The 23394-nt window shown below is 39.7% G+C and overlaps 2 protein-coding genes and 1 non-coding gene across 4 annotated transcripts; 1 reads left to right on the plus strand and 2 right to left on the minus strand.

Annotated features, from left to right (window-relative positions):
- The first annotated feature begins 3218 nt into the window (after positions 1-3218).
- s1pr5a (sphingosine-1-phosphate receptor 5a) lies at positions 3219-7816 on the plus strand. Of its 2 annotated transcripts, XR_012596646.1 has the most exons (3): positions 3219-3365; positions 4516-6239; positions 6715-7816. XR_012596646.1 is itself a non-coding variant. In XM_074655618.1 (2 exons), exon 2 carries the CDS (start codon positions 4773-4775, stop codon positions 5976-5978), a length of 1206 nt encoding a protein of 401 aa, XP_074511719.1. In that variant the 5' UTR covers positions 3219-3365; positions 4516-4772; the 3' UTR covers positions 5979-7816. The 2 variants fall into 2 exon arrangements, 1 of the variants encoding a protein (XP_074511719.1); XM_074655618.1 differs by having other exon boundaries at positions 4516-7816.
- Positions 7817-8996: 1180 nt separating this feature from the next.
- spc24 (SPC24 component of NDC80 kinetochore complex) lies at positions 8997-22156 on the minus strand. The gene is made up of 7 exons (XM_074655626.1): positions 22141-22156; positions 15568-15688; positions 12979-13164; positions 12706-12850; positions 12482-12586; positions 11632-11708; positions 8997-11538 (listed from the first exon to the last, which is right to left on the minus strand). The coding sequence occupies exons 3-7, from the start codon at positions 13145-13147 to the stop codon at positions 11432-11434; spliced, it is 603 nt and encodes a 200-aa protein (XP_074511727.1). The 5' UTR covers positions 13148-13164; positions 15568-15688; positions 22141-22156; the 3' UTR covers positions 8997-11431.
- Positions 21732-21829, minus strand: LOC141781658 (Z30 small nucleolar RNA). The gene has a single exon (XR_012596919.1). It is a non-coding gene; the product is annotated as a Z30 small nucleolar RNA (small nucleolar RNA).
- Positions 22157-23394: the final 1238 nt, after the last annotated feature.

The raw sequence follows: 23394 nt of genomic DNA on the forward strand, positions 1-23394 counted from the left end.
AACTTGTGATGTCATAGGGTATAAAGTATGGAGCTGCTCCATAGACGATAAATAGGGAAAGATATTCTAGATGACACGGAGAGCACCCAGGGGAACAATTTCTGTTTCACAACTGAGAACACTACAATAGAATAAAGCTCATTTGGGTATAAAAAAAAGAAAACAAACATTCTGTGGGTCCGCAAAATCAGTATCATCGTCTATGGAGCAGCTCCAGACTTTATACTTGATGACATCACAAGCTTCAGTTTTAGCACTCTAATTTTTGGATTTGGGAAAGAGTTGTTCATATTTACTAATATTTTGGACTGTCTTAGATCATAGGAATAACATGAATGTTGAAAATGGGCGTAGTTCCACTTTATACCCTATGACATCACAAGTTTGAGACTTACTTCTCTGGTTTCTGACTTTGAGAGAGAGGAGCTCATGTTCACAAGTATTGATTGAACTTTCCTCGGCCATGGAAATAACATATTAGAATTCATAATTTAGGTGGTGTTCCCCTTTAACAAAAATGTGATGATCGACTAATCAATTAATCATTTAAAAAATGTGCATGAAAAGTAGTTATCTAAAGTTGGCAAATAAAGAAATAATGGAATTGGTGATAAGACTTTTGCTGTGATCTCTACAGCTGTGTTTGCTAATGTGATGGTGAATTTAGGTGGAGACTGTAATGAGATATAACGAGTGATTAAAATCATTAGTAATCTTAATTTGTTTAGCACTTTCCACAACACGAATACAGAGCAGTTAGGAAGGAAGTCAGATAATAATTGCAATCCACAGTTTTAAGTAGTGAAAGCAAGTTAAAGGCAGGGTGTGGGATCTCGAGAAACTAGCAAGAATACACTAGATTTAAGAAAATGATCCAACCAAAAAAATGAGCCCAGTGTTGCCAGCTCTTTTTCAATGAAAGTAGCTAGCAGCACTAGCTCCAAAAGTCCCTAAATCTAGTGAGAAAGTCATCAAGTCGGCAACACTGACAGCCCGTCCCTTCAGGCCTCCCTTCAAAGTCACTCCCCCGAAATTATCATTATGAAAGTAAACAACGAACATGGCTTGTGTTAGCACTCACAGCTGTCAAGCTAGCAGCTTGTGGAAGACTCTGGTGACGAACACAGCGTGCACTCAGGTAGGTGTAGCACGTCAAATCATTACATCAGGGTCAAATGAAATGTGGACAGGCTTATTACCGTCTTGCGACAGCCTCAGTTACCGGATTTTCTTTACTTTCTTTTGTCAGAGCCTTTGATTTATTGATTGCTGGCGGAATGTAATGAGAATTTCAACTAATATGACAAAACAATCTAAAATCTGTACCAACCCTGCCTTTAAATTCACCCTCCACTGTTTTGATCTCACTTTTTCAGTGCTGATGCACTTAAAGAGACAGGCGCAAAAGCGGAGCGTTTCAGACAGAGGGTGAATACAGGTATATTCAGACAGACGGTATGAGAAAAATAGTATGTTTTTTTTTAACATTAAAGCATGTGAACATGGTGTAGTAGAAACCTCAAATACAAGTATGAACCTGGAAATGAGCATGATATGTGCCCTTTAAGTGTTTGACCTTCACTGTGCGAGCATGACTATGTGAAACACAACTATAGAAACTAATCGTGACCCAATATGAAAGTGTTATGTGAAAACTAGAAGCACACTGAGAATTAACTTTCCAGTCAAGTAGGAGGCATCTTGAGTCCAGCTGTTAAACTTTTGAAATGACAAAATATTTGCCTAATCATAGATTCTTGATTTTTTCAAAGAGAGAGATTAGGAGTAGATGTAATTTTAAGAATTTTAGACATGGTAATTTAACTTTTCATACACTAATTATCATTGAAAGCAGAGCATTTTTTATCTCTTAAAACATGTTTGGAGGGAGGAAAAGATCTATAAATGGCATTTCTGCCCAAATCTTTTTTTTTTTTGTGTGTGACCTAAAAGATAATTACAGATGATGTCTATCTGCGTAAGTTATTTTCTGAAATCTGGGGTTACTGGTCTGCAAAACAGATCCAGCTGCACCTGCCTCGCAAATTACTATTTTTTCCACTGACAAATCAACTTGTGGTTTTCACTTTAGAGTTTACTTCTGAGTGTGATGTTATGAACTGTGGGAGGGCATGAGAGAGAGATTTCCACATAATCTGACAAACCTGCAGAGCAACATGTTGCAATGATCTACAGCTGTAATTGCACTTACAAAGCATATTGAACACATGCACAAGACAAGGAGAAGCCTACTTGGTAAGGGTTAACCTGTTCCCACACTGTTAAGAATTTCACAGTAAAATAACAGTAAAGAACTGGCAGCAGGGTTGCCATTATGTAACTGTTAAATTAGCATTATTATACTGTTGCTGAAATTTACAGCTTTGTACTGTTAATGAAAAATACAGTTTAAACTGTTTTTTTTATTAATTTAACAGTATTTTACTGTTTAAAGATACATTATATAGCTGTTTTTCACCTTTCTTTTACATTATTTTACTGATTTTGTTTTAATGCACTATTTAGGTTGTATTTTTTACATACATTTTAATAAACATTATTTTTTGCCTAGATGAATAGACTTAGCAGGTTACAGACATAGGAATAGTCACACTAAATACAATTAAAGGGACTTGTTAGGAAAAAGGCTATAATAGACTTGTTGACACTTTTCCCTAAATGTCTGTCTATAGCTGGCTACAAGCACAGAATGCAAACCATAACAACATGTGAGTGAAGAACAATAAAGCTAATTCACTGATTTTACAATCATGTACAATGTACAAGCCTCACATGTGCAGATCAGGTCCCAGGATTAAAAAAATACTGCATGAAACTGTTACTGATGATACTTTAGACAGTTGATCAGCAGTAAAGTGATGTTTTTTAAGAATGCATTATAGTTATAGTAATTTAACAGGTTTTATTTTGTATTAACAGTAAAGCACTGTTTTTAGCAATAACAGGTTAATACTGTAGAAATCCTGCTGTAAATTAACAGCAATTGTTTACAGTGTGCTTGGCAAGGGTTAACCTGTACCCTATCTGTACCTGAGGGCAAATTGAAGGATGAGGTAAAAATCTCACTTTCTTCCTCGTGTTGCAATGACAAACATTAACACATAAGCAGTCATCGAGCTCTATAATCCCTGAGGGCAAATCAGGAAAAAAACACTCCAGGGGTCAGGAGAAAGGAGGCAGGAGAAATCGTTGAAGGGCAAAAACATTATAGACCAACCCACTGCTTGTTGAGTCCTGCCCTGCTCTCATCCAGCATCGCACTCACATGTCACTGAGGTGCAGTGATCGACTGAGTCACTTCTGCTGCTGCTAAAACTTCACTGGATATTTACACGTTTTTACAGGTGCGTAAAAACGTTTTTACCATGTTGATGACCATATTTTACCATAAGATGCGTTAAAGGGTCGTGAAATGCGTCGGTGTAAAGTTATAGTGACTTTACACTCAAGTAACTTACATCATATATAGGCTATTTATGTATCATTTTGCGTAAATACGCATGCATTTAAGTATATTTACTAACTCGTACAGACAACTAGACTGAGCTTATTGGGTAATAATTTCTTTATGTCCGGTTTTATTTGAACATTTTCCTTTTACAGTATTAAACGTATGTTACACAACAAATAGTAAATAACTCGCATCTTATATACATTTATATATAGGCTATTTAGTATCCTAATGCGTAAATACGCATGCATTTTAGTATCCAAACCGGCTAATTTAACTCGTACAGACATTATCTCGCTAGTGGTAATTTTATACTCCTCCAGTATCTATAATATGGATAGTTTTGACGTTATACTGTATATAAAAACCACTTATTTTTATTGTGCAGGCATGCCAGTTAAAACTTGACATCCATGTAAAGAAATGATTAACTAATAACCTCAGTTTAATTGTCTGTAGGAGTTCAATTTGCCGGTTTGGATACTAAAATGCATGCGTATTTACGCATTAGGATACTAAAATAGCCTATATATATATAAGATGCGAGTTATTTTCTATTTGTTGTGTACCATATGTTTAATACTGTAAAAGGAAAATGTTCAAATAAAACCGGACAGATATGTAAAGAAATGATTAACCAATAAGCTCAGTCTAGTTATCTGTACGAGTTAAATCTGTTTGGATACTAAAATGCATGCGTATTTACGCAAAATGATACATAAATAGCCTATATATAAGATGTAAGTTACTTTCTAATTGTTGTGTGCCATATTTTTAATACTGTAAAAAGAAAAATGTTGAGTTAAAACTTTGCCTTAGACTTTGAAAGTGTCTCTTTTACTCCCACTGTAGCCTGAAGTTCCTACTGCAAGTGGTCATTAATCATGTAGATAGCATCGCTATTATGTGTAATCATCTCTATGTATTCTGGACATTGGAGATGGCCTCTAAATTAACTCAATACTCTATTTCCTGTCGTTAATGATGGTGTTTATTTTTCGTCATCAATACTAACTTTCTTCTCCTCTCCTTGTGTAACTCAGGCTGGCTCTCACCGCCTCCTAGTGTGCAGCCAGGGCATTGGAAAAATTTGATTTCTTTTTTTTTGGAGGAAAATTTTCAAACCACAGGAAATCCTATTACAATCAGAAGGAACTCTTTTTCTTCTACGTACAACAGCTGTGTCTTTTCAAGCTTCCGATACCAAAGAAAGAATGCACAACCAGAGGACTGTATGACACCTTGGATCTAATCTTCAAATATAAAAAAAAGGTGAAGAAAAGACTAAAGTACCAAAGAAATGGCCACAGAGACTGTCCATGCTGCCTACGCTGCTGTAGCCCCGTCCACCATCCCCATGTCCCCCTCCACAGGAAACCTGATGCAGATGTTTCAGGAGTACCAGAGCAACGAGGTCATCTGGAAACACTACAACTACACGGGCAAACTGCAGAACAACAAGTACAAGAACGGACTCAAACCAGAGGCCATAGCGTTCCTGCTGGTCTGCCTGCTTATAGTTGTAGAAAATGCCATAGTGCTTCTGGCTATCTGGAAGAACAAGAAATTCCATCTGCCCATGTACTACCTACTGGGCAACCTGACTCTCTCCGACCTGCTCGCAGGCTTCACCTACATGGTGAACATCATAACATCCGGCTCCAACACGTTGAAAATGACCCCGGTGCTGTGGTTCCTGAGGGAAGGGGGTGTGTTCATCATGCTGGCCGCCTCCGTCGTCAGCCTGCTGGCCATTGCCATAGAGCGCCACGTTACCATGGTGAGGATGAAGCCGTACCAGGGGGACAAACAGGGGCGGATGTTCGCTCTGATCGGCGCGAGCTGGGTGCTCTCCGTGCTCCTCGGCATCCTGCCCGTCCTGGGCTGGAACTGCATGGGACAGTTGGACAAGTGCTCCACAGTGCTCCCGCTCTACGCCAAGAGCTACATCCTCTTCTGCGTCACCATCTTCAGCGCCATCCTCATGTCCATCGTGGTGCTGTACGTGCGCATCTTCCGCATCGTCAAGTGCAACACCCAGCACCTGAGTTCGGTCCCGCAGCGCAAAGGCCTCTACCGCAAGTCCCAAAAGTACATGGCCCTGCTGAAGACGGTCACCATAGTCCTGGGGGTCTTCATCATGTGTTGGCTGCCCCTCTTCATCCTGCTCTTGTTGGACTTCTGCTGCGAGGCCAAAAAATGCGGGGTGCTCTTTAAGGCGGACTACTTCCTGGGCATCGCCATGTTCAACTCCCTCCTCAACCCCATCATCTACACCCTGACCAGCAAGGACATGAGGAGGGCCATCCTCCGGCTGCTCTGCCGACCCTGCCTCATGACAAAGGACGGGCAAGTGAAGAAGATCGGGATGCCCTTCCTGGAGTGCAGCACCAGTAAGGCCGACGCAACCTCTCACAGACTAGAGGGACTGGAGACGACAGTGTCTTCCGGTAACTTTACACCCTCTCCTATCAAAGCCATTTACCCCAGGATGTCGAAAACATGACACACTTAACACTGAGAGCAAGCATTCGGACTATGACTTAGCTGCTTCTCTCTGATCTGAGTTGTGCTCCTGTCGAGTGTTTGACAAGAGCTGAAGTTTTGCGTTGCACTCTGCCAGGGTTTTTTGGTATTAACCCTCATGAACAGAATAAGCTCGATGTATGTGATGGAAATCCAAATTGGGAGAAAGACATTTCAATTTATAAGTTTTTTTATAAGCATTAAAAACTGAAATTAGGGATAGGGATGCACCGATACTGGAGTGGGTATCGATCACAATGGGGCCGATCTATTCAATTCAGTTCTATGTTTATATACTGTCTACATTATACAGTATACTGGATTTTAATTCCTGTTTAAAGTTTTGACCAATTTGTTGCTGCATTAAAAAGGTTAACACTTGAATTGTAATTCCTGTTGAAGTCCCTGGAGAACGATTTATTATTTTACTAATAAATAACAATTCCGTACATTTATATCTATGTATTTATTTGTTTCATTTAGTTTTACAAAGTCATGAAAGCAATATTTAAGTCAAGCCTGTTGCCTTACACATAACAGAATGAGCTCAGTCTCTTCCACACAGTGAGGCATACAGCTCATTAATTAAACATTGGTATCGGCCGATAGCAAAGCCGAGGTATCGCTATCGGGACTGAAAGAGTCAGATCTTAAATATTGACTTAAACATTGTTTTCCCAACTTCGTAAAACAAAATGTAACTAATAAATACATAGATCTAAATGTACGGAATTGTTATGAATTAAAATAATTGTATCCGATATCAGATCGGCCCCATTGTCACCGATACTTGATCCAGCTATTTGAGTCAGTATCGGCCCAATATCAGTATCGGCCCGATATAGGTGACAGTTTCTTGTGAAAAACTAGCATTACATTTCTCTTTTAGACACTGAAAACGAGGGCCAGTATTTTGTGAGAGGAGTTTCCTTCTGGAAAAGCATATCATTTCATTTTATCAGCGTTTGTTTTTCCACATGAAATGAAATCAAAGACTGTGTGCAGACGTTTCACATAAATACAGCCAATTACGCCACACATCTGATGGACGCAAGCCTGAGGTTTATCCTTATCTCCTCTCCCTGTGTAGCACATAATGATATGTTGTTACAAACACGGAGCATCCACACCCAAACTCTGCAGCCAAACCCATGTAATTTCTGCCATGTGAGTTTTTGGTCAGCAGCGGTGCCGGGGTAGAGGTCCCCTCGGCCCGAGATCAGAGGCTCAGCGGCCTGGAGACGCACTGAACACGTCATGCCCCATGGGGGGGGGGGGTTGTGCTGAGTGGTTTGCAGCTTTGGAGGTCCCCTCAACATATGTAGCGACACACCATGAATGACTAAAAGCAATAAAGCCGACAGACAGCAGAGGTTGGTTGACGCCTTTTTGGTTTAACTAGAATATGCCAGTGGACAAAACATATTTTTCTTGTTCGAGAAATTCCATATTGAAATGATACAAATCTGATGTCTTTTCGTGAGAAAGCAGATATAATCTTGCTCCACGCTGCAGCAATCTGCCAAAGACCCAGACAACAGGGTGTGGGCTTCAAAGTGCTGTCTGTCTGGGGAATTTCATTGTGGTCTCAGACAGCGACATGAAAACAGATCACTCTGCCAACTGTAATATTGTACATAAATGTAAAGACAAAAAAAAAAAATCTATTTACTGATTTTTTTTTTTTTTTAAGTATACTTTGTAAATATCTAGTCTTTTCTGAGCGTATCAGAGCTGCATTTTGTATTGTAAAAACCTCACTTAAGTTATGTCACTTTTTATATGTGCACTGAATAAAAAATATGTGAATGAAGTTTACACTGATGTTTGTATATTTTCTTTACTCCCGAGAGTCATCTAATTTTTCAATGGTTAAAGGGGAACACCACCTGAATTAAGAATGTTATTTCCATGGCCGAGAAAAGTTCAATCAATAGGTGTGAACATGAGCTCCTCTCTCTGGCCAAGGAACACTTACAGGGGAGAACATTTTCCAAGGCCCCCCTCTTAATCGTAACACCGATTAAGCATAATGTTACTAACATTTGTAATCTTGGATGCCATAGGAACTATTTGATTTCTAAAACTTTTCAAACTAAATACTTCAGACCTGCTTGATAATGATAAACAGATAAGATGAGATAATACCTTAGTCCCACATTGAGGAAATTTGTAATGTTATTGAATATTAATACCACTTACCTTGAAACAGAGCGGGGTCTTATTCAAATTTGGACTCAACTTGACAGCATTTATAACCTACATTTCAAGTAATTGATCTAAAAAGCTTTCAGATAATAATCAGTAGCAAGACCGGCATAATAAATCCAGATTTTTAAACGAACCAGTCTAAAGCTGACTTTCAGTAAGTACTTCAACTTAAAAATAATGAACTTATTGCTGTGTGTCCCGATCATATCAGTTTCTATTGGCTCAAAGCTAACATGGGTGGGAGTAATGGACACAATGTTTTATTTGTGCAAATGGTCCCCAACTGTAGATATGCACTTTAATGACACATCATTTTATAATTTATAGCTAATCATTTTGCGGACCCCCTGATAGAGTACCACAGATCCCTGGGGGTCCCTGAAGTTGTTCATGTCTGCTCATATTTTTTGGACCATCTTTGACCATGTATGAATTTAGAAAATGGGCGTAGTTCCCCTTTAATGTGTGAAAGTTTGAGCTCTCACTGATCGACACCCTTCCCGTTTCTCACTACTAAACAAAACTTTCATATATACGTAGCACTCACCATTGTGGTTATACATACAGCACAGTAAGGATAAACTACAGAAAAAAAATCCAAATAATATGACATTCAAATAGATTAACTCTGAAAATGTGACATCTTTTCCACACTTTAATTCTTTTTTTATTCCATATTGATATTATCTCATGAAGTCTTAGTAACTGGTTGTTGACATGAAACAAAATGCTCCGCAAATACTGACACTATGAGCTAATGGGAGATGTGAATTTTTTTGGTTTGTTAAAAAAAAAACTTTTTCCTCTTTTGCCCCAAATGAATACATACATTCAGGTTTATTAATGTATATGTGAATAAACAATAAAATAAATTATATTCTTGTGAAGCTTAAAAAGTTAAATGTTTGCTAAAAGAGGTCTTAATTCAACGCGATGGTAACTGCTCAGTATGTCGTTGCCCCACCACTTACTAGGGCCTATCTTAAGTTATACCATAATATACCATATCACAAGTTAGTCGATGGTGATGTGCTACTTTACGATGTTGAACACTAACAGTGAAAAGCCCACTCAAACATGAGTCTTTCTTTTTCTTTTCATCTCTAACAGATAGGGGATCAGTCTTGACTAACAAAACCCCCACCTCCATACCAACCACATGTTAACCACTTGTTAAGATATGTGTTAGGTATGGCCGAGGGATAGATGGAGCTGCAGAACGAGCTGCTGTAAGATAGCTGATGCTGTTTACCGTAAGGAAACCACATATCGGTGCGTGGTTCTTCCAAGCTATGGTAAGTGTGAGAACGAGCCGCCCCTGGCAGGGTGTCATCCTGCCCACTCTTAACCACTCGCCACGCTGCAGTGGTACACAATCATGGTATGAAGTCATTTTCAAAGAAGGAAGGGGTTTCAGTTCTCAGCAAAGCAGGCCTATGGGTAAATAACAATACAACACAGTGTTCCACTAAGTGGGCACTATCAGTGTTGCCTGATAGGTTTAGCTTTTAGCATCTTGTTCTCATTACGGTTGTGATATGTCACTTTCCGTCGCTTACTCACTACTATCATGCCCGATTAGAGAAGAATGTAATTGTTTCTTATGCCACACTTACACATGTCTGTGGTAATAATGTATTGGCAAAAGTTGAATTCTGAACACACAAACAATAAAATGTCCCCAAACTCATCTGCCAATGTGAGCCGAGCTAGCACAGGCTAAATCAGAGACAAAGGGGGGTCGCTCAACTAATCAACTAAACAAAAAAGTATTGATTAAAAATGATATATCCATATTTGTGTTAGGGACGAAACATAAACTACAGCCAAATAGAATAACAAATCGGTGTGATGCCGATATTAAATTCACAATAACCAGGAAGCTGCGCATCACTCGGAGTCAGTTGTCACCACATGTTGCAGCTGACAAGCAGCCAGAGAAGTTGAAATTGTTAGCTAAAAGTAATGAAAAGCAGCTGACTAGCGAGCTAAATGTATGAAACAGTTAGCTTCTGCCTCTAGAAGTAGGAGTGCAAAGACCAAAGCTACCTAAACACTGACAGTTCAACTGTATGAGAAATATACTGGAATATCCACATTTATATAACAGTGTTTAAAAAAAACACACTTTATATTCCATAATTAAGAACACACTTGGAACATGACTGGTGGTGTTGACAAGGGGCTTTAAACAGCATCTTCCTCAGTAAATCAGTTTTGTTCAGTTGTCGTCTTGTAACCCCGTCACGGAATCAAAACAAAAGCTCCATTTAAAAAACTGCATAAAGGAGTCTCTCACTCTCGCTCTGCAAAAACATGTTGGCACTGACTAAACATAACAAAGTAGTTCTGCAGCAACATCTAGTGGCCACCACCCCACTCAGCCTCATCGAACACTGTAAATGTTCTGATGAATCCAAATACAATTAGAGCAGTTGGTTCCAGAAACTTTTCTTTAAGGTTCCCCTTTTCTATCATTGAGTAAACTGATGACCCCTGACTGACTTATTTATGGACATTTTTATATTATATTCAATTCATAACAATAAACATACAGAACAACCGATAGACTGTATATTTAACCCAAATAGTGAACCCAATAACTGCAGGAAGTTTGTGTAAAACGAGCGATTTGGATGCATTTTGATCAGATTATTTCTTGTGAATAATGCATCATTTTAGGAACTTTTAATATAATTTCTTCTTCCTTCTTTTTGACATATTCAGTGTTTTCTTCCCCCTGTCACTTGGCCATAGTTCTGTTAGCTCTTTGGGTGTTTTATCTGCTTACTTTTCTAATGCAAGACAAGGCTGTTTACAGAGAGGGAAGTCTCTGAATACAGCTTGTGTTCAGTTCTTCACCGTGCCCTTATCCTGTTTATTATTTTTAAAGTTTGGATTATTATTTAAGATATAATTTCATTTAGTTCTCTTCACAGAAATGAATGAAATATACAGTAGGGAAAACTGTATATACATCTTTTTTTTAAATTGTTTTACACCCCTTAAAATCAAGAAGGCCTCAGGACCCCCGTGAAGCTTTGACGACCCCTAGTGGGGGTCAGGACCCCCAGGTTGGGAAACAGTGAATTAGAGAATAACTACTAAACCAAAAGGTTTGAGAATTCATTTTTTAAACAGTAGAAATGCTGTGTAGAACAGAAGAAAACAAACAAATATATAGACAAACAATAATAACGTACACATCACTTCATCCTCCAGCTACCACTCAGTGCTGACGAAGCCCCACAGCTGGTCGCTTACGTCATTCCGAGATCGCATAGAGGTGTCGATGTTGATGGGAGTCGCCAGGTCTGCACCGTAGTGCACTGCAAGAGGACAGAAGAGACGGACAACCTGAAGCCGTATTACCAGACGCACATGATATAGCCAGAAAATAACCACAGAAAACAAAACCGTACCTCCTTTTAAGATGTTGGGTTGGGTGTCATATTCCCACTTGATCCTGGTTATTAGGTAGTACACCTGAGCCACATATCTGTTGAGGGAACATCAAAAACTAACATCAGAAAATACATCAAACTACTTACAGCTACCAAATGTAACTTCTATCACATGAAAGCTGCGTAGGGGAGTGAAAGTCTGTGGAGGAGTAGTTCATTATGGTCTACAGGAGTAAGAGACGTTTTCAAAATCCTGTGCAGTAATGCCCTCATGATTTGACGAAATCAGCTTTAAGGTTGCAACTAATTATTTATATTATTGATTTTCTTGATAAATCGATAAACAGTTGTCTATAAAAATGTGAGAAAATAGTGAAAAATGCCCGTTATAATTTCACCAGAGCCGAAGGTAACGTCTTCAAATATCTTGTTCTGTCCAACCAAGATATTCAGTTTACAATGACTAAAAGTCTAAAAGTCCTGGGAACTTTTGGTGGAAACTCTGCTTATATGTTGAATCAACACACCTCTGAAAGACTTCATAGACATAACCTTCACAAAGACAGTATATATAACAGGGCTATGGCTTTGGATTACATTGAACTATTACTATACAGTATTCATGTTATATACAGTAGCATCCCCTGTACACATCTCCCAGCAGAAAAAAAATAATATATTTTTTAAAGTCAGAAGCACACTAAAATATGCATTTTCCAGAAAGTAATGGGAAGTACGTAATGCAGAAAGAAATAAAAAAAGGTTGAATTTCTTTTGGGGCCATTTTAATTTCATACGTGGTGAGTGACAGCAGTGGGATGATTCATGTGACAGGAGACCTTTTCATTACTCAGTATCTGAGACTCACACTGCTGAAGGGATGACCTCGGTCGTGTCTTCATCCACCTCGCTCTGAAGAGTCTCGAGCTCGTGTTCGGTGTTTCTCAGACTCTCCAGCTCTCTCTGCAGAAATCTGGAAGAAGGTTAAGGATGCCGACAAATAAAGCGAGACAGGATTCATAATGACGCTGAAAAGACTTTGGACACCGTTCATTGCATTTTTCATGGCGAACAGAGACGTATAAAAGATACTGTAATTCGGAGTCAGTCATCTGGCTCTTGGCTGTGCCCTGCCTCAGCTGTTCCTCCAGGATCTCCAGCTCCTTCTCCCTTCGCTTCATCTCTTCCTCCATGTCCAGCAGCCTCTGGCCCGCACTCTCCTCAGTCTGAGCCACAACTGGGGATGACGGACAGCGATAGATGAGATACTGTACAATTCTTATTTATTTGGCATTAATAATGTACCTGAAGTAGAGAACACTGACAGCTGAGAAACAAGAGATCATTAAATGCCTGATTACTTGCCTTTTAAAATCTGTGTAACAGTCTTTTTTGTCTCCATGTGATGATCAAAAAGAGCCTGATGTTCATCTTTCACTTGTTTCAGGTTCTCCTGTTTGCTGCTGTTGATGAAGTCCATCAAAACCTCCGCCGTCTTCGCCAAGTCCTGGAACTCATTACCGGCTTGAGCCATTGTGGTGACACCGACAGCTAGAAAGCACATAGCAGAAGAGATGCAACTAAAAATGTTGTGTAATTTTCTATGCATGGTGCACTGAGTCATCAAGGCGTGATAAGCTTCATATCATCAACAATAAATAACTTCATAAACAGCAAAGTCTCCAGTGGGTGAAACTTTAATAGACTCGTCACATACAGGTACATACATGAAATGTGACCTCTATTTAACCCATTCTAAACATTTAGGAGCAGTGGGCTGCTGTAAAGCACATGGGGAGCAACTTGGCATTCAGTGTCTCCCTCATGCAGACAGTAGGAGCAACTTGGCGTTCAGTGTCTCCCTCATGCAGACAGTAGGAGCAACTTGGCATTCAGTGTCTCCCTCATGCAGACAGTAGGAGCAACTTGGCATTCAGTGTCTCCCTCATGCAGACAGTAGGAGCAACTTGGCATTCAGTGTCTCCCTCATGCAGACAGTAGGAGCAACTTGGCGTTCAGTGTCTCCCTCATGCAGACAGTAGGAGCAACTTGGCGTTCAGTGTCTCCCTCATGCAGACAGTAGGAGCAACTTGGCATTCAGTGTCTCCCTCATGCAGACAGTAGGAGCAACTTGGCGTTCAGTGTCTCCCTCATGCAGACAGTAGGAGCAACTTGGCGTTCAGTGTCTCCCTCATGCAGACAGTAGGAGCAACTTGGCGTTCAGTGTCTCCCTCATGCAGACAGTAGGAGCAACTTGGCATTCAGTGTCTCCCTCATGCAGACAGTAGGAGCAACTTGGCATTCAGTGTCTCCCTCATGCAGACAGTAGGAGCAACTTGGCGTTCAGTGTCTCCCTCATGCAGACAGTAGGAGCAACTTGGCGTTCAGTGTCTCCCTCATGCAGACAGTAGGAGCAACTTGGCGTTCAGTGTCTCCCTCATGCAGACAGTAGGAGCAACTTGGCGTTCAGTGTCTCCCTCATGCAGACAGTAGGAGCAACTTGGCGTTCAGTGTCTCCCTCATGCAGACAGTAGGAGCAACTTGGCATTCAGTGTCTCCCTCATGCAGACAGTAGGAGCAACTTGGCATTCAGTGTCTCCCTCATGCAGACAGTAGGAGCAACTTGGCGTTCAGTGTCTCCCTCATGCAGACAGTAGGAGCAGGGGATTGAACCGTCAACCTTGTGGTTAAAGTTCTTTCAATATAAGTGGCAATACCAGTGTAATATTTAGGGCTGTCAGAGATAACGCATTAACACAAATTCATTTTAATGCCACAAATTTCTTGAACGCATCTTGCGAATTTTAGGTTGTAGCGGGCTCAGTTTTAAAGCTAGAGTGAAGATACTGACATATGAAACTAGAACGGTCATACTGGCTTGTCACAAAGGAGGCTAAAAAACGCTCCAAACCTCCGCTAAATTTTGGCGAGGAAAAACTCTTCATAGCCATTTTCAAAGGGGTCCCTTGACCTCTGACCTCAAGTTGTCAATTTTGTTAATAGTCTGTTTATTGTCAATACTGTATATACTGCTCCTATTTAAATGGTTCATATTTTGTTACACTTTGTTTAGCTCTTTTTTTACTGTGTCAGCTGATGCATCTCGTTTTTGCACTACCCCTTTGCTGCTGTACACTGTACATTTCCCCACTGCGGGACTAATAAAGGAATATCTTATCTTATTGATATTTAATAAAATACCTGGTGTTTTGAGCTGGAATAATGCATAGTAATATCTTAATTTAATAAACATCCAGTTTTTAAAATATAGCATCTTTAGCTTCAGATGAAATGAGCACAACAAAAAGTGACATATTTCCATTAAGAGCAAACACAAAAACAAATCAGCACTTGAAAAACTCACTTTAGAATAGAGAATAGAATAGAAAGCTTTGTCATTGTATTAAATACAATGAGATTCACAGTTGCCACTTCTGGTCAGTGCTTTAAAACAAATCCTTGACAAGACTAAACGAGGCAGATAAAACGTATAACAGGTAAAACACAGTTATAAAGCAAATAAAACAGGTAAAGTAGATGTAATAAATATAAACAGAAGTGTTACACTAGAAGTATAACATATAAAAATAGATGTAATGTAAACAGGTAATTGCTCTTGTAAAATAGGTAGGGTAGATGTAACAAATAAAATGTAAACAAAGGTAGTTGCACTTGAGGTGTATATTGCATCACGGATATATTGCACTAGTAACGTTAAATGTATATTACTATCCAGTACTGAGCCCTGTGCTGAATGTTGTGTGTGACAGTCAAAGCATCACAGCCTGGCAGACAACACACTGGGTGAAACCATCTGTGTTGTGTTTATGTGTAGCTAAATTATCATACAATGATACTGACACACAATACAAGTTACAAACTATGTTGTCGACTCTATCACCAACTAGTAAGAACAATAAGCTAATTAGTGTTAAATTGAAGCATAAAACATACCGTACTGCTCTTCTGCTCTGTGATTCAAATTCACTCCCTGAGCGCGCCTCTTCTCTGCTTCCGCTTCTTCTGTGGTTATTGTTGGATATGGAGCAGCCTCTGGCGGGCACACCGCCACCTACTGTACAGGAGGAGTGAGCTGTAACACTGATGGTTCATGTTGTAGTACCATGCTTCTTCTTCTTCTTCTTTGGTGTTTATTGGCGGTTGGCAAACCATCTTAGAGGTGCATTACCGCCACCATCTGGACTGGAGTGTGGAACAGAAGATTGTGCAGAAACAAAATAGAACTAAAAACAAAAAATTAAATAAATTAAAAAAAAAAGAAAAAAAGAAAATGATAATGAAAACTCTAGATTCTTTTAACTAAATCAGTTTTTCTCAAAAACTGAATAATTTCACTGTATATATTATCTGCTTTATTCCCCAATAGACCTGACACTGAAAAGTCGTGATGTTTTGCCTTCCTTAGTGTCTGAAAAAGGTGATTCCTCTGGATAGTGTAATTACTGCAGTGTATCAGTACGTGTTCAACAGTTTCTGGCTGGTTACAGTGTGTACATTTCCCAGTTGGGTGTTTGCCTATTCGATATAATGTTTGATTAAGACCTGTATGTCCGATTCTTAGTCGAGTGATGATATTTTCTTCCCTTCTTTTCCAGCCCACCTTTCTCCCTGCTCCAACATGTTTCTGTATATTGTACATATGCCTTCCAGTTTCCTGATCATCCCAATACTCCTGCCATACTTTTTGTGCATAGTTCTTGATGAATGGTTTAGCCTCAGCTTTACTTAATGGAATTTGTAATTCTATATTCTTAATTCTTAGTGTTTGTTTGGCCAGAATATCTACCTGCTCATTTCCTTCCACACCAACATGAGCAGGAACCCATATGAATCGTGTACCTGTGCCTTTTATTTCCATCCTATACATAATGAGAAATATTTCATTAATTAAATCCGTTCTGACTGATGATCTACCAGATCCTATGCTTGTGAGTGCTGAAAAACTGTCAGATGCAATAACGGTGTTTTTTATTTCCCTCTCCTCTATCCACTGCAGGGCTAATAATATTGCCAATATTTCTGTAGTATATACTGACACATAATTTGATACTCGTTTCTTGATGTAGGTCTCACTCACTGGGATATAAACTGCTGCACCGGCACACCCTGTCTCAGGATCTTTGGAACCGTCTGTAAATAAGAACACGGAGTCTGAGAAGTGCTGATCCAAATAATTCTGGACTATGCGCCATGCTGGCATTTTCTTTGACTTCTCCTTCAATTCCTGCTGTAAATTGAGGTCAACATTTGGTAATGGGAATAACCAGGGAGGAATGGAGGAAACTGAAACTGTAGAGCAATATTGGAATTGACATAACCCTATGTTTTCTGCCTTTGCATCACCTACCCATCCAAAGCTTATGAAGTTTGTTTCATTATGTTCCCAGCAGTCTATCAAAACACTTTTGGTAGGGTGAGTTTCATAATGCCCCTAAAGATTAACCCAGTATGCCAGCATTAATTTTATTCTTCTAATCCGTAGGGGCATTTCTCCCACTTCCACTTGCATTGCTGATACCGGAGATGTTCTGAATGATCCACTAATGATTCTCAAAGCCTGAGCTTGCAGTACATCTAATTTCTTGAGGTTTGATTCTGCTGCTGACATGTAAGCTACACACCCATAGTCAAGGACAGATCTCATGAGAGCCCAGTATATATGTTGTAAAGATGCTCTACTTGCTCCCCACTCCTGTCCTGTCAAACAACGCAGTATATTGATGACTTTTTTACATTTGCTCCTGATTTTATCTAAATGAATGTTCCATGTGAGCTTTTCATCAAACCAAATCCCCAGAAATCGAACAGCTTTGACTTGCTCCAGAGGTTGATCATACAGTTTTAGGGAAATGGGTGCGATTTTACGCCGTTTTAAGAAACAAATAACTTGTGTTTTTGCTACTGATAACTTGAATCCCCATTTGTTTGCCCATTTCTCCACCTCAGCTATTGCAGCTTGCATTTTCTTATTAACAAATGATACATTGCGGCCTCTTATCCAAAGAGCTCCGTCATCCGCGTACATAGACTTTCCTATATTTTGCTCAACCTGAGAAAATATATCATTGATCATTATATTGAATAATAACGGACTACATACACTACCTTGTGGAGTTCCATTATCCACTGTATATACATTTGAATATTCTGCATCTACTCTTACCTGTATTTTCCTGTCAAATAAAAAGTCCTTCACCCAATTATATGCTCTACCACCAATTCCCAATGAATTCAATTTAATGAGTAACCCTTCTTTCCAGAGCATATCATATGCTTTTTCCACATCAAAGAAGATAGCTAATACTACTTCTTTGTTGGTCTGTGCTTTCCTGATGTCTGACTCTAAGCATAAGACAGAGTCCATAGTATTGCGACCCCTACGGAACCCACTTTGATGTGGAGATAAAAGAGCTTTACTTTCCAGGAAATATGTTAATCTCTCTGTAACCATTCGCTCCATAATTTTACATAAATGAGAGGTTAGGGCAATAGGTCTGTAACTATATGGATCTGATGGGTCTTTCCCTGGTTTTAGAATAGGCACTATTACGGCTTGTTTCCACACTGAAGGAAGTTGTCCAGTTTCCCAAACTCTGTTATACAGTCTTAAAACAGTGACCAGAGTGTTATCTGCCATGTTCTCTAACATTTTATAGCATACGCCATCTTTACCAGGTGTGGTCTGACGTGCACAAGTTATTGCTCTTCTCAATTCAAACATACTAAAAGGCAGGTCTATTGGATCTTCTGATGTCTCTTTTTTCTCTAATATTTTAGATTTCTCCAATAAAACTCTATTTCTACAGCGCCTGGCCTCATCTGTTAGGTTGTCGGAGCTGTGAACTTTCCTGAATGTTTGCGCCAGAAGTTCAGCCTTTTCTAGGTTGCTGACAGCCATTTGATCCCCATTATTCATCACTGGTAACTTATAACTCCTTCTGATCCCTCCCATTCTCCTGATCATGCCCCAGACATCTGAAAGCTGTACTTCTCTTCCTATACTGCTACAATATTGCCTCCAAAATGTGCGTTTTTGGGTTCTTATTGTTTTCCTTACTATTGCCTGTGCCCTTTTATACTGGATCAAAGCATCCTGTGAATGAAGTTTTTTGAGTTCCCTAAATGCTTTATTTCTGTTTTTTATGGCTTTGCTACATTCGCTATTCCACCAAGGTACATTCTTAATACGTTTAGTTCCTGTACTCTTTGGGATTGTTTCCTCAGCAGACTGAATTATTTCATTAACTAGTTCACCATTAAATATGTTTACATCCATTTGATAATCTTCTTTAATTCCCTCACATCTCGTTGCACTTATCTCTTGGTAAGCAGCCCAATTAGCATTTTCCAACTTCCATCTAGGAATTTTCTTTCCCTTATCAAAATAAATTTTTACACCAACTTTAGTCACTACGGGGTAGTGATCGCTGCCCATTGTAGTATGCTTTATTACTTTCCATGTGCTTACACCTGCTAAAGTACTATTTACAAATGTTAGGTCAAGTGCTGCTTCTGTGTTTTGAGTGCAATTATACCGTGTTCCCTCCCCATTATTAATACACACCAAACAGTGATCATCTATAAATTCTTCTACAACTACACCATTAGCATCTGTGCTATTGCTCCCCTACAATGAATTATGTGAATTAAAATCCCCACACCATATTACATTATTTTGCAATGATCCCCCTACATCCTCCAATATACCTTGACTTAATTTCCCGCATGGATTATAAAAGTTAATTATATCTATATCACCTCTGTCAGTCCACACCTTAACAATTGATTCATGCTCAGTGTTTACATGCATTATCTTGTAACTCATTTCATTCTGTATGAATGTTGCAACTCCTCCACCATTACCAGATTCCCTATCCCTTCTAACTACAGAATATCCCTTTACAACAAAATCCCACTGTGGTTTCAACCATGTCTCTTGTATACATATTACATTCGGTTTATTTTGTAATTTATCAATGCACTTCTTAAACTCCTGTCCATTTGCTATTAAGCTTCTCGCATTCCATTGTAGCAGAATTGGCACCATTAGGAGGATCCAGCCCATGTTTGTGCGGATTGTGTATCTTCATTCAGAATGTCTCTAACTGTTTCCCATTGTAACCCATTTACTTCAAGGTACTTCTCAGCTGATCTTACAATTATTTTAATCCTTTCATTGCGACTTTTTGACTGTGGCGAACAGTTGATTATTTCTGCCATAAAGAGCACAGTCACTTTTTCTGACTAGCAGAGTTTCCTCCTTCAACTTATCGCATCCTGCACATTTTACAACATCTTCATTCACAGTGTTATTTTGCTTTGTCACCTTTATTCCTCCTGAAACCTTCTTTGCTGCCTCTGCATAGCTGATTCCCTGATACACCTTGACTCTCTGCACCTCTGCCGCTCTTTTGCAAACCTCACATCCACCGTACGCTGAGCTATGTTCTCCGCCGCAATTGCAGCATTTCAGCTTTGCTCCCTGGGCACATTTGCCATACTCATGTTCTCCTCCACATCTTCCACACCTTTGGTGTCCTTTACACACAGCCGCCACATGTCCAAATCGTTGACACTTAAAGCATCTGAGTGGTGGGGGAATATACAGCCTGACATCATAGCACATATATCCAATGAAGATTTTTTCGGGAAGTTTTTCCTCCTCAAAAGTGATCAGCACTGAGAGACTGTCACTTTTAATGCCATTTCTGTTTGATTTCATGCGTTTGACTTCACTTACTTTTGCATTAGTTATGTTTGCTTTAACATCGTCATCTGTTACACTTACTGGGATCCCTGAGATGACTCCCTTGACTAGTTTTTTGTCACCAGCTAGGGAACATTGTACTTTTGCCATTTATTTTGTTCATCCTGATTGCTCGCCCTTGTTGTCCTCCATCCTTGCACATAATTAACAGTGATCCGTTTCTTAACACTTTAGCACTTTTTATTTCTCCGATTTCTTTACATATTGATCTGGTAAGTTGTATTGGATTCCACTCTCCAAAAGAAGCCCCTTCTTGCGCCAGTTTAATGATTACCTTATAATCATCTCTCCTCCTCTCTGTTACAGCTTCTCTGCCAACAGAATCACTATCATCCGATTTATTATTTGGATTCTTTTTACGTTTCTTTTTCCGAGCAATATCCCATTCTCCGTAGCTCCCGCCACCTACTTCCATCTCGCCTAACTCGCTTCCTGATCCGTCACTTCCCTCTGCCATCTCCTGTCCAGTCACAGCCCAGTGTTGCCAACCGCCGTAGTACCATGCTCCGTCAGAGCAAGAGAGTCTTTCTACGGTACTATACTGAGTAAATACCACAAAGTACACAGTGTATCCCTGTTCTTCTAAGTTTATGGAGTTAAGAAAAACTCATGTCTTTCCGTTACACATTTGGTAATTTTTTTGTCACATGGGTTTGACTTCTTAGAGTTTAAAGGGATAGTTCAGGTGTTTTGAAGTAGGGTTGTATGAGGTACTTGTCCATAGTCAGTGTATTACCTACAGTAGATGACAATCAGCATGCGCCCAGTTACCGCACGGGAGCAAAGCAATATACTGATGTGGATGGGGGCAGCAGCAAAACATATTTAAGACACCTAAAAGAAAGGGTGACCTAAAAAACAACAACTGAGAGAACAAAAGAGAATGATCCGAGTGGTGGAGGAAATGACCTGAGAGAACAGGTGTGACACTTCAACATAAAGGACAGAACCGGTACCTGAACATGCATGTCTTCTTCACCAAAGTCAAACAATAACACAAACAAACCAATTGATCAATGCAGCAGTAGACCAGCAACTCACGTGTTCTGTGAGGTAAAATTACTGGGGTGGGGTTTTCAACAGAGTGTGGCTGCTTAGGTGAAAGCATAGATAACGGCTTTAGTTCCCTGTAAAGCTGTCTGACGGCAAGGTAAACCAGCAAAAATATAACATACACTTAAACTTTTTTTTTTAGGTGAGCCTTTCTTTCAGGTGACTAAAATATGTTTTGCTGCCGGCACCCGTCCACAGCAGTACATTGCTTTGATTCTGTGCGGTAACTCGTCAAAGTCTTTAGGCTTTAAATAGTTCACATTTGCTGCTGCGTGGTCTGCTCAGAGAGAAGATAAATTGAGATCATTCCCTGGTCAGAGCTCTCCCCGGAGGAAAAGCAATACCAGATCAGTCACTTCAGGCTCATCACTGCAACAACCAACATCCAGTCAGCCTGCATTATATCCATTGATATTTAGTTTTAACCATATTACAATATTGACCCCTACCCCGAAAAGTAAAGTAGATGCAAGTAGGCATGGAAGGACTGTCAAGCTTTGGATTTCTCCACATGTTTGTGTGATGTTGGGGTCGAAGTCTGCATCCATCCGTTTCAACAGGACGACTTTTGGTGAGTGAGTTTCTCTTTACCAGAACAAAACACTTAGTCCAGACAATCTCACAGGTGACCAGCTGACAATACCACAGGATGAATGGATGCTTCCAGTAGAAATTTGTCTACTCACAATGAAGTTCTCATATTCGCAGAGGCGTCATACTCCTCTTCATCCCACTCCTCTTCATCCCACTCCTCTTCACCGCAGTCCTCCTCTCGATCCTCTCCTGTCCAAGTGTCCCAGTTCCAGTGCTCTGTTTCACACACAAGAAGCCATGGATTATATGGGCGGAGGAGGAAAAAGAAAGAAATTGATACAGCATAGTATCGAAATATTTTGCGTGGCAATATTGTATCGATACACAGATGTCAAGTATCAATGTTTTATTATATAAACTTTTAACATCTTAACAATCCGACAGCTGCTATTCTGTCTTTCACAGGTTGTAGCGGACTCAGTATTGAAGCTAGAGTGAAGATACTGGTATCAATTGAAACTAGAAAACCTAAGGTTGTAATGTTAGCTTGTCAGGAAGAATGCTAAATAACACTCAACTTAGGCAAAATTTTGGCGAGGGAAAACTGGCATGGCCATTTTAAAAGGGGTCCCTTGACCTCTGACCTCAAGATATGTGAATGAAAACAGATGAACAGAATGAAAACTGTATATTAGATAAAACAGATGTTGACAAACAATAAATCACAATATATCTTATCGCAAAATGTTTAAAAATCGCAATAAGATCATATCGTGACTTAAGTAGTGTGATAATATCGTATCGTTGGGTCTCTGGGTTACAACTTCCACTAACATTTCTTTATAAATTCCCAGTCACACTACGCATTGAAACACATACGTATAATTACTGACAGATTGCTGTTCTCCTTACTACCTAACTATTCAAATCCTATGAATCTTCTCTGTACAATTTCTTTCCAACTTCGAGAAGAAGCGTCAGGTTTCAACACTGCTGCATCAGTGAACATGAAGAAACCAGAGGCTTACCCTCAACTTCATCATCGTCATCAAACTGAGGCTTCTTCTCCTCCGTAGTATTCAGCTCCAAAGAATTTCTGCAAACAAGGAGGGAAGAAAAAATTAAACACGTTGCTGATGAGTTTAAATGCAAGAAGAAAAAGACAATCTAAGTCTTGTTAAAGGACAGTGGCAGTAGTATCTCTATCAACCAACATGCGTGTTGGCTGGTTTAAATCCTCTGAATTGAGAGGCAGCTACTGACCTACCTGAGTTCTAAGGCTAATCAGCCAAACGCAGCACACCTGTGTGAGTCGGGCCTTTTGACTTGTCAGGAGAAGCACAGGTGTTACTAATCACACTAACGATGGCTCTGTTCTATTCAAGTGTTCCAGTGAGCCGGCACGC

Source organism: Sebastes fasciatus, chromosome 13 (genome assembly GCF_043250625.1).
Source record: "Sebastes fasciatus isolate fSebFas1 chromosome 13, fSebFas1.pri, whole genome shotgun sequence".
NCBI classification, from domain to species: Eukaryota; Metazoa; Chordata; class Actinopteri; order Perciformes; family Sebastidae; genus Sebastes; species Sebastes fasciatus.